This window comes from Crocodylus porosus, unplaced genomic scaffold (genome assembly GCF_001723895.1).
Source record: "Crocodylus porosus isolate Cpor-Errol unplaced genomic scaffold, CroPor_comp1, whole genome shotgun sequence".
NCBI lineage: Eukaryota > Metazoa > Chordata > Crocodylia > Crocodylidae > Crocodylus > Crocodylus porosus.
Genome location: NW_017728907.1, coordinates 37,666,220 through 37,685,334, shown reverse-complemented (window position 1 = coordinate 37,685,334; position 19,115 = coordinate 37,666,220). Strand labels below are relative to the sequence as shown.

General features: G+C 41.4%; 1 protein-coding gene across 2 annotated transcripts in view; it reads right to left on the bottom strand.

The window, feature by feature from the left end:
- The window catches only part of COL24A1 (collagen type XXIV alpha 1 chain), a 271,129-nt gene that overhangs the window by 87,009 nt on the left and 165,005 nt on the right, over positions 1-19,115 (bottom strand). For both annotated transcript variants that reach the window (XM_019531158.1, XM_019531159.1), the window contains 4 exons: positions 7,298-7,351; positions 5,208-5,261; positions 3,209-3,262; positions 2,095-2,148 (listed from right to left, as the gene is read on the bottom strand). In XM_019531158.1, coding sequence (XP_019386703.1) covers positions 2,095-2,148; positions 3,209-3,262; positions 5,208-5,261; positions 7,298-7,351 — 216 coding nt within the window. The remainder of the gene's footprint in view (positions 1-2,094; positions 2,149-3,208; positions 3,263-5,207; positions 5,262-7,297; positions 7,352-19,115) is intronic.

The window sequence follows — 19,115 nt, the reverse complement described above, 5'->3', positions numbered from 1 at the left end:
CAGCCTTGCCAGTGCCCCTCACTCCTGCCCCCCAGCCCTGCTGCCCACACAGCTCCCTGCTACCACTCCAAGGAATCCCCCTGCCCCCTTCCCCTACCAGAGAGGCAGGCACCTATTTCCTCTTCCCCCCCTGCTGCAGCCCCAGTGCCAGCAGGCACCTGCCCCCCTTGCACACCCATCCATCCACACACACACACACACCCCACTCCCCCTCTCAGAGTCCCAAGCCCTGGCTCTCCAACCTCCACTTCCCATAGACTTACTTGCTTGCAGCAGCTGGTGCACATGTGCAGACACACATGATGCCCCTGTCTCCAATTGCATTTCCCTGCTCTCCCCAGCCCCAAGCAGCTCCTTGACAGGATAAGCTGGGAAGTGTTGGGAAAAACTCGATGCTGAGCAGAGGCAGAGCAAAATCCTGGATGTTTGTTGATATTTTTAAAAAGCACCCGGATGGAGATGGGAGGACCCAAAAAGTGGACATGTCCAGGAAAACCTGGACATAGGGTAACCTTAGGAAACACTATAAAAGAACATCTGATTATTGCAAAGGTATTTTAGGCTAGCGTAAAGCGTTTTAAATGGACATGGGTATGTATTCCAACTCTGCTTCACGTATTTAAATGTAAAAGCCTGGAATGAGTTATATTGTACCTAAAGTAAGAAAAAGCCAGTGGGATGGCATCTTCAACTGAAAGGTTCTTCATGATACAGTTTAGTTCAGTACTACAATGCTACTTTTTAGAAGAGATTATACATTTTACAAGCTTCATTTCACAAATGGTCCAAATATGTTTGTACCATGAATGCAGAATCCAGAATCAATTAACAGATTTATTCAGACATAGGAAGATTATTCTTGGCAAGATATCAAGTTTCTCTTTTGAAGAATGGTACATTCTTTGGCCACTTAGCAGGATAAAAAGGTTATAGCCAATATACTGAGAGAACATTTATAATTTACATCAAATTGACTGACCCTAATCTTCTCCAGTGGAAAATTCTCTTATTTGGATATATATTTATATATATCTCCAAATATATATATGCATGCATTTAGGTATTAAATTTCTTAAACATTTATTTTCCTCCAACACAAGTGAAAAACATTTTTATGGCATGTGTAAAATAAATTATATAAACATATCTATGGAAAAAAAAATATTGACAATGACAGTTTAAAGAAAAAATTACATAATGGAGCATAGACATTAACTGTGTGAACTACAACCTCTTTTTAGTTTCTGTTACAAAAATCTGCTCGACAGAAAAGGATTCAAGACTTATGCAAAACCAATTTTAGAAATGTTTTAAACATATAGAAGCATGCCTATACTACATTGAAAAGCATATTACCAATACTACTTCAACTCTAGCTAGCTTGGATAATGATAGGAGTGAAGATATAGCGGCACAGTCCTTAGTGTGTATACTACTAGGTGGTCTGGGTACACAGGTTGTTATCCCAGGTTGAAGTTCAAGCTGAAGTCTGTGCCAGCTTGTTTTCACTGCAACTGTTACCAAAAGCTAGATACTTTACAGCCAGCATTGGAACATAAATTAAACCTCCAGCTATGAAATACACTCTAGGCAAATTTATACTAGACTTTACATCTCAAAAAGAACCCAGTTCTTCAGGGTACCATTTGTTTCCTGATGGGTGCTAACTGCTAACTGAATGGGGATGCATGGCCAAGGCCAAGAAAAAACATTAACTAGTTTTTAAAGAAAAGAGTTAACATGCCATGTAATGTTACAGTTTAACTGCTTTATTTGGAACTGATTTTGTGTCTTGGACCTTACGCAAAACTCATTCAAATTAATGAGAAGGCTCTCATTGCCTGGATTGGGTTTTCAATTAGTGAATAGCAAAACACCAACTTACTTCAGTATAAGCAGAACTGGAACTCAACTTGTATCTTATACAGAGGTACATGTATCATGTGTCAGATTTTCAATTAAAATGACCTGAGTCAATATGGGTAACTGATACCTTCTAACCGAAGACAATTCATAAGAAATAATGCAGGGACTTCAGAAATCAGATTCATATACTGACCACTACTTTAGATACAACAACAATACATTACTTACTCTTCTTCCTTTAGGTCCCTGTAGCCCAGGAGGTCCTCTTGCGCCTGAAGGACCCTAAGTATTAAATCAGTTTGTTACTGAACATCGTCTATGAAAGGACCTCCAGAAACAGTAAGAGGGCTGTTATAGAATACATGTCTACTGTTATAGTAATTCAATAAAGACAATACAAAACAAAATATTTAGGGCTGTTGAATGCTTAAAAAAATGTAATTAATGTAAAAAATAGTTGTAACTAATCACAATTTTAACCACACAGTTAAACAATAATAGAATCCCAATTTATTATAAATACCTTTGGATGTACACACATATACAAACCCTAATTCATTCCCAAGACCTGGCCCTCCAACCCCTGCCCACCCCCACCATACACTTACCTGAATCCAGCTGCTGAGTCTGCTCCCAGGACTCTGCCGTGTGTGTGGTGTGTGTGTGGGGTGTGTGTCCAGGCAGCAGCAAGGGGAGAGAGGCTGCTTCCCCCACAGCACACAGGCAAGCATGCAGCAGTGAGGGGAGAGCAGTGATTAATGCGTCATCAGCAGCAATTAATGCACATTAAAAAATTAATGCACAATCAAATTAATGTGCTAATTGCAGGCATTAATCATGATTAACTGACAGCCCTAAAAATATTTCTTATTCAAGGTCCACATTCAATCATATCATCTCAATATATCTTGTCCAATAAGATAGGCTTAATGGTACATTGTGCCATGGTTCTGGGGAAGAAATAGTAATGTGATGTTCTCATTTTGATATATTCTTCCTAACAGTGCCATCAGTTAGTTCATAACTTAGCTAGCATAATACAAAAGCACTGTATTCTACTTAGAAATTGTATTAACAAAGGAGATTCAGTGTAATCATTGTGCATAATGCATCTTTTTTTAGTGAGCTGGTCTACGTAAGAAATAAGACTTGGGGCCAGCAAACAGAACAAACCCTTTTGGTGTTTTTGGGTGCTTCTTCATTTTCCATCCCTCATAAACACTTGGACACATGCAAATAAGGATAGTTAGTCAAGTTAATGATTAATAACAAAAACATAATGAATTGATCACCCATAAAATTAACATTTTAATGTGAAAGTAAACCATTCTTCTATACTTACAGGCAGTCCTTGTGGCCCTACAGGCCCAGGGCCACCAGGAGGTCCTGGATAACCCTAAAATAAAAGTATAGAAAAGGGACTGAGTAACTCCTATCTAAATTGTCTGGAATGTGCCACCATTTAATTTTCTGAGAGCATAAAAAAAACCCAGTATTTGGCAGTTCTTTCCCCAAACATTTTGTATATAGAAAGAAGATGTACACCAATATATAATTAAATGTATGAAGTGATACGCTGGGTTCTCTAACATTTAAAAAAAATTTTCCTCATCACTAACATTAATAGTCCACCAGTTTGTATACTAGCTAAGAAAAATGCTACCCAGAAGCCCAGTCTGTTGAGTCCAAAATGGTGGCTTTGGAGGTGATGTTTGTTAAAACCATCTCCACTAAAACTGTAATAGAGAAAATGTACTTGCCAAGGTGTGATCAGGCACAGCTCTAGGAGTGTGTACATTTCCAGGCTGTGCTAGAGATGATTCAGTGTGGTACCTCTCAGAGACAGCATAACTAGTTTAGAACAGCTGATACAAAATCTATTAGCCCACTAATATGCTACTCCAGTGCTCTGCACCATCTTCTTTCTGAATGAAAGAGCTAGTTTCAAGCTCTCTGGTCTTGAGTTTCAAATTCATCCCAAGGATTGAAAGGCTGCCTCTTCTCGGTGGACTATGACCTCCTACAACAGTTACTATCAGTTGTTTCTGTGAAGAACAGTTTAGTGTTGTTTGTTAAAGATCATTAAACCCAGGGGAGAGGGAGATGTCATGTAGTAATGCAATGCATGTTACCTCCAATTCTCTCTGTTCTTCTTACAAAGAACAAATGAAAAGCCTATAAATATTTTCTATGTATTACTGGACCATTACAGCCCTTGGAAGCAGGCACATGTTCATATGTTAACTAGTGCCTTTTCAAAGCCAGGTTGGAGATGGGAAGATCCTTTGGAAAATGGGAAAATGAATATAACTTTGCTTCCGTCTCCTGAGAATCTGCTTGAACCCAAGCTTGTAACAGGGTAAGGCTCAAGTAAGGCTTATAACACTTATAATGAATAAGTGGATATACGGCTCTTAAAAGTCTTCCTTCCCCCTTCCCTTCCCCTCCATGCTCAACAGCATGTTCCCTCCCCTCCCTTGCCCTCCCCACCTTCAATGCTGCTGAAGCCTGCTGACCCAGGGTGGTAGGGCAAGGGCTCCTAAGCTGCTCCTGCTAGGCTGCATGTGAACCCAGGCTTGGTAAGAGACAGCAGTGGCAGCAGCTAGGTTCTTTTCCCCTGAGCATGCTCCCAAGCTGGGAAAGAACACCCAGGGGGACTGGATAAGAAGGCTAAACCCGCCTAGTGCTGCTGCTGTCCCTGGCTGAACCCAGCTCCACACCAGAGAGCTGGAGAGGGCAGAAGTGGCTTTGGAGTTCCCTCCCACCCCACTGCCACAGCCTGAGATAGTGGTGGTGGTGGTGGCAAGTATGGGAAGGTATGGGAGGGGAGAGGACAGGACTTGCTGCAGAGCATGGAGAGGAAGGGAAGGGGGAATTCTTACTTGCTTCAGGAGCTTAATAAAGTCCCTGGCTGCTGCTTCCCCACTGTGGTTGACTGAAAAGGGGGTGCATCCGTGCCCTTGCACTCCCCTTGGATCTGCCCCTGAATACATCACAAAAACTACTTTCCAGTGTTACAATGGCCAAAATTAATTACTTTGAGGGAAGGAAAGTTCCATTGTAAATACTGCAAATAGACAGATATACCAGTTGTATCACATTAAAGGATACTGATATGAACTGTTAAGATGTAACTGTTACATCTGTGTGATTCTATGCAATACAAGTCTAGCAAAACCACTCCAACTTTAGCCTGGTTTCATTCAGGGTTAAAATCAGAGTGATTCAGATGTAAGAGTCTGCTCTCCGTCCCCACCCAACCATCACTAATAAAGTGGCTGAAAAGTATGTTTTCCTACCCTAAGTAAGATAAATCTAACTGTACCTCACTTATTGCTTACCATGACACCTTTCTCTCCAGGAGGGCCCACTGGTCCTGGGCTGCCCCGCTCCCCCTTTAACAAACAATTGAAAAAAATAAACAGACAGATATCTAGGCAATTTCCTTCTGGATGTAGAGTGGGAAGTTATCTTCAGTCCTTAGAGTTCTTGTAACGTGGACAGCAGAAAAAGGAAGGCAAAAACAGAGAGCAGGGAGCACCAGCTTCTCTGGGGCAATTTCAGATCACAGATACAAGGTCCTTGCTGCCTTTACAATTGATATTTTGGAATTAGCAAGGAGTAGGAAGATGAGTGATTAAGTTGGGGAGTGTTTTTGGGACTGCTAAGCAACCCGGGTAGGAAAAAAATATTAAAAGTAATAAATAATACTAGCTCAAACCATATATTTTTATACAGATGTATACGGTACTTCATAGTACAGTTTGATACCATAAATTATGACATCAGAAAAGCATAAAGGAACAGCATAGTCATGGAAATCATTATTCTGTCACTAAGAAGTTTATTTCCCTTTGCAGATAGATTAATTTTATTTTGCTACATTTCTTCTTCGTTCAGCAACAGTATCTAAAAATAATCTTGTCTGAGTATAATTAGGAAGTGTCCACAAATTTAAAAAACGTCTTTGATATCATATCTAGGCAAACAGTTACAATTAAAGCCTTCTATGACTTTTCTAAATTTAAGTTTTGACCACTGATATTTTCATGCTACATATTTCCATTCCCTGATAATGTAAACTGAAAATAAATATATCGTATTTTAATGGAAATTATAATGTAGTCATAGAACAGGATTTTTTCCAATAACATCCTCTTAAATTCCAGCTATGAACCAAAGGGAAATAATTTATCCCTGCAGGGTGGAAATGTGGATGGCGTTGATCATTTTGACAGTCTATTATGTTTTATTATAGCTGAAACTGACATCCAGTCAAGTAAAAGTTTCTTGTTTTTCATCTTTTTTCTTAAAAGAGTCTCTTCTAAGTTTTACCATACTTATTTATTTAACTGTATTTAGAAACTAGCTCAGAAATGTTATTAAATGCTTACTGCCAAGTAATAGTGTTCCACTTCTCTGTCAACTTCAGAACAAAGGGTATGGATACATGACACATTATGAAATAAATAAGTGGTAAAAGTGGGGCAGATGCATGATATACAGCTTTAAATCAGTATAAGTCACTCAAAGTGAGGAGTAAATCTCCACTGGTGTAAATTACATCTGGATCCTAATCATATATCTATTCCCCTAGCTAATTATATCCCAGGGCAACAGCTTTACTCAGGGTAAAGAGACTCCCTCACCACCCTGGTCATAGAGCCTATTGTAGGTATACAGGTTGAGCTAGCTCCGTGATTCTCAACCTGGATCCATGGCACCCTGGGGTGCCTTGACATCCTTTCAAGGGTGATGTGGGGTGCCACAAAGTGTTAGCCCTATTAGTTGTACAAACACGATTCATAAGATAAAACCATTGATTTCAAATAAAAAAACCATAGGATTAAAAAATTCTGACCGGTTGTAATCTTTCTTTGCTCTTTGCAGTAGAAAGATTGCTGTATTGTTTTCCCATAATCAAAAAATGAGTGAAAACTAACAGTTGGCATTTTTGGAGAAGTGCCTTAAACCTAACACGGGGTGCCTTGAACCTAAAAAGCTTGAGGACCACCAGGCTAGCTGATGGTGTGTGCACTCCATACTGGGCATGTCTACATGAAACATTTACTGTGGAATAGACTAATTAGACTAAATACAAGTACTATCCTGCTTCAGAGATTTTTACTGTGTCTACATTCTAAGTGGCCAATGGCCACTTGATTAAAACAAGTAATAAACTCAGAGTAGACTTAATGCAGTGGGTAATAAAGCAAGCACTTGGGAATGAAAAATATCTCTTCTAACTATATCAAAGACACAACCTTAAATTTCTTTATAAAATAAAGTTCAAGGTGCCACAAGTTGGATAGGTGTTACATCTCTATTAGAATACTAGTTATATCTCAGTAATCACTAAATTACCTATTATCAACATATAGTTCCACAAAGTGGTTAATATTGCTGAATATATCACAGTGCTATAACTTACCTTTTCACCAGGATTTCCAGCTGGTCCAGTTTCTCCAGGTAAACCCACAGATCCCTACACATGAAAATAAAACAGATTTTATTAGAGCAATGCCCATACTGATTCAGGCTTTTGTATCCACCAACAACCCAAGGCTAGACAGTAGAGCCTGTATTCACCCTGGTAAGCCACTTGTTTCAAGTAGATGTAGTGGTTTTAGAAGGGCTATTTGCATAAATGCTCACCTGTGAGAAATCCATTCATTTTAGTAGGTAACTAACTGTACTCAATAGGACTGTGCATGAGTGCTATTCTCAGCGAGAAGGGGTGTATTACCTAGCCAACAGTATTTTGGGAAAGATAACAGTGTTTTAGGTCAAATCCCACCCAACTCTATCCTCTCCCCACAGCACTTCAGAATTTTCCCTACTATCCTGTTCTTCAGTATTTAGCAGGAACTTCACTATTAATGGACTAGCCAATTCGTGTCAAGAATGACTGGGGGTGGGAGGGGTGGGAAACGGAGTGCCATCACCCAATGCCCCATGCTGCCACCACTCTGCCTCTGGGGCTCCCCACCCTGTCCACTGCTGGCATTGCCCCCCCACTTCCGTCCTATCTGTTCCCTGCCATCATGGCAGTAGTCTGCCTTGCCAGTCTGTCCTCATCATCCTCCTCTGCCTCTAAGGACCAGGGCCAGGGCCAGGGCCAGTGTTGTGTTTTTTTGTGCTTGTGTTTTTTTTATTTTCCTTTTGCATCTGTTGGATGCCATGGCAAGGCTGGATCTGTCTCCAGCCCTGTGCATTATCCCCCACCCCCACGCACCAGAACAGGAGGGGCGAGGCCAGCGCTGCCTCCGGGCCCTCAGTCCCTGCTGTCATGGGGAGGAGTGGGTAGGTGGCGATGGAGGCCTGCATCCATCCCTGGCCCACTTCTCACACAGTCCCATTACCCACCGTGATGCAGTGGTGAGGCGGGATCTGCCTCCAGATCAGTGTATCCTCCCCCCCTGTGTCTGGCCCTGTGCTCTGTCGCTGCTATCTGCAAGCAGCAGGGCTGGGGGGAGGGAGGGGAGTGACCTGTGTTACTGGCCTCGCCCCCCACTCTGTCCCCTCTGTCCCCGCTGTCATGGTAGCACTCCATTGTGCTGCTGCCTCCTGTCCAAATGCTCTTGGAGCACCCTGATTGGTTGCTTCAGTCAGCCAATCAGAGTGTGAATAAAGCAATATGGACAGACAGACAGACTTTTATATATAAGGCTTTTATATATACAGAATTCTGCTGGGAGTACATGACTGATGTAGGAAAGGTGGAAAGGTCCCCTGCTCTCGTATCCACAATCAGAAAAAGATGTTGCAGTAAAGTGGGATACTGCATTATTATGATAAAGCATTTGCATAATGATAGCACCTACAAGCCTCCCAGGCTGGGCCTCACCATACCAGGAGCTCTACAAACATATGACTAAAGGAGCTTCTTGCTCTGCCAATACTTCAGTCCTGGCAACACATTTCCAAAAGAGTATAAAATATGTCACTGAATCAAAGACTGAGGGAGTCCAAATCCCTTCAAAGACAAAAATCTATTGGATTTGGGGTTCAATTACTTTCCTTGAGCTTACTATGGACAAACTGACCCTCTAAATCATAGGGAATTTTGGCTAAAGCACAGGATCAGATTCTCTACCTCTTTTTTCAATTAAATAACTCCATCTGGAGACTCCTCCAACAATATCCATTAGCAATGTACTAGATACAACAAATGATCCATATGAAGAGGTTCCAAGAGCATGCTCTACTAATAAAAGTTGAGATAATTTCAAACTAACTCAGTCTCTCTAATTCTGCTCTTGTTGACGCCAAAGTAGGAATGTTAATAGTTGCTGGGTACTTCCAGTGCACACAATACCATTGTAACATTCAAAGGAAACTTAAAAAGATAAGATTTAATATCACTGTGATACTAGGCCCTGACTTAGCAAGGTACTTAAACACACAACTTAGGCAAGCACACGCCTTCCAAGTCGGTGCCTAGGGCTAGTGCCTCAGTTGTCCCTCTCCCCAACTTGGTTATACTACGAAGCATTGACCTCACTGAGTTCATTCACATGAACTCAAAGTTCATTCACATGAGCTTAAAGTTAGGCTCTTAAGCACCTTGCTAAATGAAGCCCCAAAACAAAAAAATTTAGAGCTAAGACTGTTTTGAGAGGGTAACTACTTGACTGTTACCCTGATGTTCCTCTTCATGGGTATAAAGGACTGAGGGCTACTTACATTTTTTCCTTTTGTCATCTAGTTTAGCAAATTGGTTATTTTTCTATTGGCTATTTGGCTAAATGTCATTAGTCACAATCACAGGGTGCATCCAGATAAGCAAAATATATTGTGTTTCCTCAGGGACAAATAGCAAGTGGCATGTAGTTGTGCCAGTACTGCTTGTCCCCAGGTAAAGCCCATGCACATACTCTCTGGCATGTGGGAAATTGCCCTGGATGGGGTAGGGAAGGCTGAGTCCAGCATCTTGGTTGGCCCCAGCAGCCTTGCCTGGGGTCTTTGGGGCATCCTGGGGTGCCAGTGGTAGCAATTCAGGTGTGTGGAGCCTGGCTGGCAGCCAAAGTCAGGTTCTAGTTTTATGGCAAACGCTGCTGCCACATGTGCTGCCTTGCTTTTTTTGGTGCAGTTTTTTTGACACTGGGATCTCCCAATGTCAAAAAACCCTGCTGTGCTGCTAGACAGCAGCATGGTGCAGCATGTGTGGCTTACTGGTCGGTGGTGCCAGGCACTGCACATGCACACTTGTCTGGATGCCCATAGAGTTTCTCTCACATGCTATGATGAGTACTAATGTGCATGAGAACATAAGAAAGATTTATTTTAAAGAGCTTAAATTAATTTCAGAATCTTATCCTGTGTTGTTTGATGATTTAGATGTTCATTTTAGATATTACAGTGATGAAGCTGGGTTTCAGGCGTGGAAGGAAGCAATACATATATGAATACCTATGAAGGCAAATATGCTGACAAAGAACTCAAAGGAGTTAATGGAAAGATTTGGAGTAAAATAGCTAAGAACATTCATATAAAATGTTATAATTCTGCATTATTTTTGTTTTTAAATCTATGTATAAAGAGCACTGCTCAATGAAATTAACTTCTTTTTTCCTAAATCTCTCTAACGTGTAAATAATTGAAAATAGGCAATCCTAACAGCTTTAAAAGGCAGAGGTAATTGATGTTCTACTATTGAATTGTTGTTAAAGCATTTTTTCCTTCTGAACTCTATTAGTACTTGTTTTTTTTTCTTTTTTAAGAAAATGGAGTCCTGATTAATGAAACGGAGGGGAAAGAGCCTAAGGGCAAGTAGACATATCTACGTAGGGATGAACTAAATAAAGCCTATTAACAGTGTTTGCAAAACTTTTCCACAAAAGGCTTGTAAAATTTGCCTAGGAAAAAAATGAAAGCATCCCCAAAGGAAGAAAATTCCATTTAGCTTGTGGTTTAATTGAGATATAATCATTAATCCTACTGCACATGCTTTCCCCATACCCACACGTTGTTTTACTTTTACTAGCTTCACCACATGACTCTACCATCCTGGAGACACATTCCTTTAGTTTGAACTGCCTCCAGTTTCTAAGCCAGAAAAGACTTTGAAAATGAGACAGCCTCTAAACAAATGCAAGTCAAAGCAATGCATGTGTGTGTGTAGGAGTTGGGGGCTGGGAGGACTGTTCTTCATATTGAACAATAGAAGGAATATCTTGTTTAATATTAATGTATAATCAGTCTTTCAGACCAGTGGGAAAACATAAGGGAGAATACCAAATGCTGGCACCTACATCTTGTGAAGATATGTGTATTTGTCATTTTGTACAGAGTAAGAACTGCTCATTTACTTTAAGCAAAATCCTGGCATAAATTAAGGACTCCCATTGAAATTAATGGGAATTTTGCCACTCACTTCAGTGATTTCACCCCTTACAACCATTGAAGTCAACTGGATTGATCATGTGAATAATTGCTCACCCATGACAGTGAAAAGTTTATAATTTGGCACTAGATTATTCCACATAACTGGGAAATAGAAGACAAAACAACTAGACTAATTAAACCTTAAATCAGTTACCTGCCCTTGTCTCTTATGAACAAGTAGGTACTTGTCTCCTCCTTCTGAGGTAGCTTAATGGCTCTGAAATTTGTGTCCTAAGTATAACGCACATCATAGCCTGAAATTAGGAATTTAATTGTGAAAAGAACACACAAGTGATCTGGCAGGCAGATCCTCAGATGCTGTTAACTGTCCCAGATTTAATCACTTAAATGCAATAGAACTATGACAGTTTATCCCAGCCTGTGACTGTATTATAGGTAAGAAGTGTTCTTTCTTCCTGCTGAGAGGCATCTTAGAATCATAGAATTATAAAAAATTAGGGTTGGAAGGGACCACAGGAGGTCATCTAGTCCAACCCCCTGACCAAAACAGGACCATCCCCAACTAGATCATCCCATCCAGGGCTTTGTCAAGCCAGGCCTTAAAAACCTCCAAGGATGGAGACTGCACTACCTCTCTAGGTATCCTGTTCCAGTGCTTTACCACCCTCCTAGTGAGAAAGTTTTTCCTAATATCCAATCTAAATCTTTCTTGCTGCAACTTGAGACCATTGTTCCTTGTTCTGTCATCTGTCAACACTCAGAACAGTTTAGCTCCATCCTCTTTATAACCACACTTAAGATAGTTACAGGTAGGGCTGTGCAAAGCTTCAGTTCCTGATGTGATCTGGTGGAGATTTGGCCCAATTTGGTGGCCAAATCTCTGAATCTGAATCAAATTAGAGGACCGTTTAATCTCCCTGAATCAAATCAGAACTCTCTGAATCGACTTAGAGAAATTTGGTGATTTGGACAGAGACACAGTTTTAAATATTTTTTCTACATACCTCTAGGTAGCAGGTGGCTCATGAATGCTGCATCCGCCCCAGCATTGTACCATTCACAAGCCATGCTGGAACAATGACAATGCAAAACAACAATGACATCAGTGATTTCTGCCTTTGAGCAAAGGATGTTTTGCTGTATATATACATTTGTGTAAGTTCAAGGATGTCTAGCCCATGCTACTGGAAAATATTGGGTGCAAAATAATGGCAAGATTTTGTGATTTCCACATTACTGTTTTCTTTGCATTTAAGTTGCTTGGGGAAATCACTGTTTAAGTATATTGTGATTGCAATACAATTGTCGCAGGCTGCAAAGGTGCTTTGCAAATCTCTGACCTTTGGGCGGTGAGTTAATTAACATGCCCAGTCAGCTCAGGAAGGAAAGAGATGCCACGACAGGCCATGTCCAGGGCTAGTACAATTTGAAGAGGCTAAAATAAAAATGGGGGAAAAGAAAAGGATTAGGGGAAAGAGAAACATGGAGAGAATATGGAAAATCAGCACAGACAAGCTAAACTAAATCCCACTGAAATCAACGGGGGGTGGGGGGAAGGGGTTTCCATTGACTAAATGAATTTTAGATCTGGCTATAAGAGAAGGTGGTACAAAAAAAATGTAGGAGGAAAGGGAAAAGGAAATTAAAGGGAGAGGCAGGAGGCAAGGGACCAAAGAGTGAAAAGGAAAGGAAGGGGAAAGGGACCAGAAAAAAAATGAAATTAATCATAAAGTAAGAAGATTCCAAGAAGAGGAGAAAACCAAGCAAAGAGTGTGATGAGAAACAAAGGGGAGCAGGCAAAGCAAAGCAAAGGGAGGAGAAAAAGTCACATGCTGAGGGCAGCTCCAGAACCATACTAGAAAGCAGGAGGATGGGAAGGGTACCAGAAAGAAGAAGATGGCTGTCATGAGCCCATTTTGTTTTGGGGTGTCATAGCACATTGTGGAGGTTTTCCTGTGTTTTATTGTATTGATATGGCACATGTGGTCTTGTTGGAAAGCCCATGTCATGCTGTATCTATTTACATTTTCCCCACTGTATACATTTGTCTTTGTATATATTTATAATTTTGGGCATGGTTCAGCCAACAGACTGAGACATGCATACTGAAAGACAAGTGCCACTCCCAGACACAGGCAGAAGACAACATTACTGGGTTGGGCATCCCAGGGCAGTGTCTGCCTGCAATGGGGGAATCAATACCACCTTGGAGGCAACAAAGAGAAATGGTCCTTTAGCCAGTGGGGCTTCAGGCACCTCAGGCAGACCAGAATTTTCTAGAGGATTCTGGTGACTTGTGAGTAATTAGAATAATGTTGGGGGGTGGGGCGGGGGTGGTTGGAAGTGATTTAGGAAGTTGGCTGTGGGATATGCTTGGTCTTCTGAATTTTCCCCAAGCTGGAGATGGTTCTGAGACCCCGGCTGCCAGGGTTGATAGTATCAGCAGTAAGCTGATCTTGAAAAACACTGGCAGGTCTCTCAGGAGGGCTATGGTGTAGCCAGAGGAGAGGGTAAGAACATGTCTTCCGCAGCCTAATGGGATGCCCACATAGGGCTGGTAGATATTCCCTTACTGAAGCTGCAGAGTCCAGTGTAAAGGCAGTGGAGTTGAGGTTTGAGGGGGTAAGGAGTTATCCCAGAGCAACCTGGGTTTGTTCTTTAGGACAAGTAGGAGCTCAGTGGAGAGAAACTCAGGGCTCTGGAACAGCCTCTGTGGATGGGTTTGTCACAAGGACAAAGAAAAGAGAAGAGAAAATGGGGATAAAATTTAAATGGCTTAAGGTAACACTCAAACCTGCACTGCCATGGCAGAAATTCCTGATTCTGCAGACAGAGTTTAGCCACTTCTTCAGGGTGCCACTGCTTGGCAGCTGTCTGACAGCAAGTGTGACATTCCTGTACTTTCATGGTCTATTTAGCAGCTGATGCCTTCCCAGACTGCACTTCCCAGACTTCAGCTTTTGAATGGATTGGCACTGAAGCAATGTGTATAAGCTTTGGCAGCAGCTGCTGCTATCTGCTACCAGAAACAGACATTGCTTTACAAGGGGAGGAGAACAAAAAAGCAGGAAGGGCATCAGTACTTCTGCTCTGCTCTACAGAGCAACCTGTAGAGTGGGGTTGTCCAACTGGCAGCCATGAGCTACATGTGGTCCCCAAGGAGTTAATCTGCCCTACCCCCAGGCTCTTGGTTCATGTTCAACTTTCCTGATCATTCTTTTGCTTCTGCTGCCAGAGTCTCTGGGCTCCCCTTCCCTCCCCTATTTTCTGCTGCCTGTCCTTGTTCCTGGGGATGTGGCGGTGTGGTGCAGTGCACAGGCCAGAGGAAGCCTGGGGCCAGAGAGTTTGAGTGGGTCCAGAGGCACCATCATTATGCAGTGGGGGGCCCAATCGGGAGGGGGCCCCTCATGGCATGTGGCTGTGTGGGCTGTGGCTGCCAGCCACTCAGAAGTTGGAAAACCCTCCTGTAGAGCTTCCTGCTCCATAATGGGATCTCTTGGACACATACAGAAAAATCTATTACGTTCAGCCAGGCAACTTCCAAACAATCAAGGTACAAATCTGGATGGAGAGCTAATCTTACATTGTGGGAAAGTAAGTCTGGCAACTGTGTGAACAGATGCAATGTGTATGTGATCCAATACTTGCTGGCAATGCTGAAAAGCATAGAAAAGATCTTGAGGCCAGGGGCTGAGGAAAACATTTCAGAGAGTACTCGCTCTGATCTGGAAGCATTTATTGTTTTGATTGGTGTCAAACAGCTCTATTGGTCAGGACTACCATCAACACAATAAAGACTTGAAAACTGAGTGATCACTCATGGCCAGCTGAGTACTGTTTACTGAGGTAATCCTCCAGACCTTTGCTCCTGGTAGGTGACAGGCCATCAGTGTTATGCTGGGAAGCTGGTACTATTTGCTCAGCTTGGTTGTTTCAGGAAGGGCATAAAGGGACATGATTCCATGGGGGCATGATACACAGCAGAGGTACTGCTTATCAGGATCTGTGTTGTGGTTTCTTTTATGAACAGTCTCTGAGATCCTGGTGGTATCAGCAAAAAGGCCAGGACTGGTGATTCAGTGTCACTAATTAGTAACAACATTATGAAGGACCTTGGTACTCCTACGTCTGCAACCATGGGTATTGCTACCCTAAAGAATCTTTGCCAGACCTAAGAGATGTCTGAGACAAAGCACCAGATCAACCAGCCTGTTTGAGTTGATCAGGCGCATGCGCTGTGATTTAGAACAGTGTTTCTCAACACAAAGACCATGTAGGTGGGACTTCAACACATCACCAGATTGAAAAAATCAGTTTTTTACACTTAAAATAGATGTATCAACAGATATCTTGAACAGTGCAAAAGCGGGGTTTTGTTTTTATCATGGTGGGACAAGGGTATTTTGAAAAAATGGTTGGTGGGATGTAAGGTGCAAAAGGCTGAGAATGGCTGATGTAGAAGACTCGGTGGGGGTGGGGTGGGGGGTGGTCAACAATTAATTTCTTTAATCACTCCCATTCCAGAAAAGGTGATCAGTGCTGGAAGTCACTTCTTGTGTGGAATTTAGTCCTACTTGACATGGCGGAGGCAATACCAGGCTCCTAAGCCAAACTTGGTTTGATGCCTGAAGGCAGCTGACTCAAGGTACTACAGTCCCCTTCTTGGTATTGGCAATAGGAGTTTTCAGGATAGCATCCCTACTTACAAAGAAATTGAAAGAGTAAGACTTCTGGCATTAAAACCCCTTTTTTGCGTCTCAGTAATGTCCTTCCAAATCGGATGCTCCCCTATTGACTGCTTCAGCAGGTTCAGTGTTAGCGGGGTGCAGCCAGATTAGTACATCCCGGCAGAAAAGGACTAGCAGAATACATGGAATAGCAGTCTGGAGGCTGACCTTGCACAAGCAGAAAAGGTACTGACTCCCTTACTTACTGCGTTAGGTCTGTACACAGTGCACTTGGCTTGAAGGCAGAGGGTTTAGGTTTGGACAGGTGGCAAAGTACTGACTAGCAGTCAGAAGAAGAAAAGAAGCTAGAAAGACAAAGAATAAAGGATTGCCAATGTGGGAAAAAAGCTCCTAAAAGACTGTAAATGATGATAGTGGTACCAGTAGAGGCAAAAGAGGACCAAAACTGCTCAGGGGATATTAGCAATTTTCATTTTGAAAATTCTCTTGTCCTAAAAAGACAAAGTAGTATAGGAATTAAGCACAGAATTTACAGACAGGGCAAAATCCATGGGGACACATTTGCCTTCTACCGCTATTGCTTCAGGGGTGGAGGGAGCTCTGGAGCAAGTCCTTCCCCACTTCCCCTGCCTCAGCTTCCTGTGCCTGCTCTCTACCTGGTTCCCTGTTGTCCCAAGCTGGCCAGGGGGCTCCAGCTGTGCTTCATCCCCAGACCCTACAGTCTGAGGACTGGTATTGTGCCCACCCTTAAGTAAATCCTGGATCTGCCTGTGTTTACAGATATTGATTTACATAAACAAAATACTTTTTTATACCAATAGTCTGAGTCACAGTACGTTGTTCTTCCACTGAGCTTTCTCAGAGTTCAAAGGGCTCTTCAAATCCAGGGATTTGCTTTGGCTAACTATAGGGAGGCCAACTGCAAATTCTGGATCCAGGTACCTTGTGGTTTGAACCCATCTTTACTTATTACATAAGAGGACAAATATGTTCCAAAGGTAGTTTATTAAATCTAAGACCCTTGGGATTCCTGTAATCCCTAGGGCGCAGCGATGCATGCCAAAAACTGAGCTGAGTTTAAGTACTTTATGCAAGGAAAAGTAAAGAAAAACAATGACATGAAAGAGTTGAACATGGCATAATCTTGTTAAAAAATTAGGCCATAAACCTTCATTTACAAGCATTTCTGTACCACTCAGTGTCATTTCTGTATCATAAATACCAGTTTTCAGAAGCCTGCTGGCTAGAAAAATTTTCATGGAAAATGGGTCAGTGTCTACATTTCAAATCTAACACATGCTTCAGAAAGACAAAGAATCCTGCCAAAGGCATATGCTGTGCATTAGGAACTAGTCTAGAGTGCAGTAATTGAAAACATATTGTAAACAGTGCAAAATGTAGTATGCAGTAATCCATTAAAAAGCTTGGTTGGGAAGAAGTGAATAATCAGTCAGTTGCAAAAAATTCCTGTGGCAGCCCTTACCTGTCCGACTGTAGAAACTAACGCTTTCTTTTTTATCAACAGAACACTTTCCAGTATAGCATTATTTTATTTATAATTCAAAATTTCAATGTATTCATTAGCAATCATTTTAATTAAATGATACAAATAACCGTATATATATTTTGTTTGTTTGTATTTTTAACATATACTATTTTCTGGGCCTTTTTGTTTATGTTCATTTTAAGAAAACTTCTAAATCTAAATTTTTTTTACAGACAACAGCAAATACAAAGAGAAGGAGAATTTATTTTAAGGAAAGAGTGCCCTGAGCCCAAGATACTTCTTTTGTCAATGCCATTTGCTATGAGCAGCTATGAGCAGCCTTAATAACTATTTGCTATGAGTAGCCTGCATAACTGTAAATAAGTAAATCTATTTTAAGTGCTTAGAAAAAATTTTCATTGTCAGGAAATAGGGAGAAATATTAATTTGAGGAAGAATTCATTTTCCCAAGTTGGGAGCTGTTGAATTGGGCTGCTTGAAAAGAGGATTAAGGCACATCATAATACTAAGTGATGCAACAGGCTTACTGAATGTGATCCTTTCTGAGCCTTTAGTGCCTAATGCTACATGTGTTCACTGATGGCACATCACTGATGATGCATCACTCTTGAGTTAGGAAAAATGTAATAGTAGATTAGAATACTGCCCATTGTGCAGTGCTTAATTATTGAACCACTGCTTGATCATTGTTATGCAGGCTAACTTATATTTATGTCATTTGGCAATCCACACTTTTTGGTGTGTGGTCTTTTTATTAGTCAAGCTGGTGTTTCACTTCTAAATTTCAAAAGCAATTTCCTGCTTCATAACCATGGTGCTAAAAATATGATGAAAAGAACATAAAATCCATAGATACCTTCCTCACAGTTACATTGGGAAGCACAAGATTGGAAAGGCAGATAGATGCCCTTGTTCTCCATTCCACACTCTGGAATCTGTACATCTGTTTTGTTAACATTTTCTTTCTGTTGAGATAGTTATTTGGTAGTAAACCAAAGGTGATAATTTGAATGAAAGCCTATGCGGTTGCTTATCTGGAATATGCACATCTTGCTCAGGGAAATATTATATTTGTAGCAGATAGCTATAGTTTCAGTGGAACTTTAAGAGTCACAGCTGCCAGACTAAAGAACTAACTGAAAATCTGAAAGTTAAAATGTATGAACACCACAGTCGTTTCTGCACTAAATGATAGAATAAACTTTATGGACTAAATTCTCATCTAAGTAACATCAATATAAATCTAAAGTAATTCCTTTGATTTCAGTGGAGCTATTCCCAAGGTTTGCCAGCTTGATTTTAAAGAATTCCACTCCTGGCTTCCCATTAGGTTGACAGAGTGCTGGCAGATATTCTCATGAGCAAAGCATTGGAAGCATGTTGGCGTCTACCTTCTTCCCAAATGCCATATGCAGATAATATTAATCTATTTTTGCCTGGATTATTAGGGTGTGCAAAGTAGACTTATTAAATGTAGACCTTATATAGCCAGGCTGATACTAATGGGACCAGCAGTAAAATAAGTTAGTGTGGTCATATCTGCACTATTATTGAATGTATATATGCTTTCTATCCACAGCCTGTCTTTGATTAGTATCATAGTAGCTAGAGTCAGAAGGGACCTAGGTAGATCATCTAGTCCGACCCCCTGCCTTGGCAGGAAAGAGCACCGGGGTCAGATGACCCCGGCAAGGTGCTCATCTAAC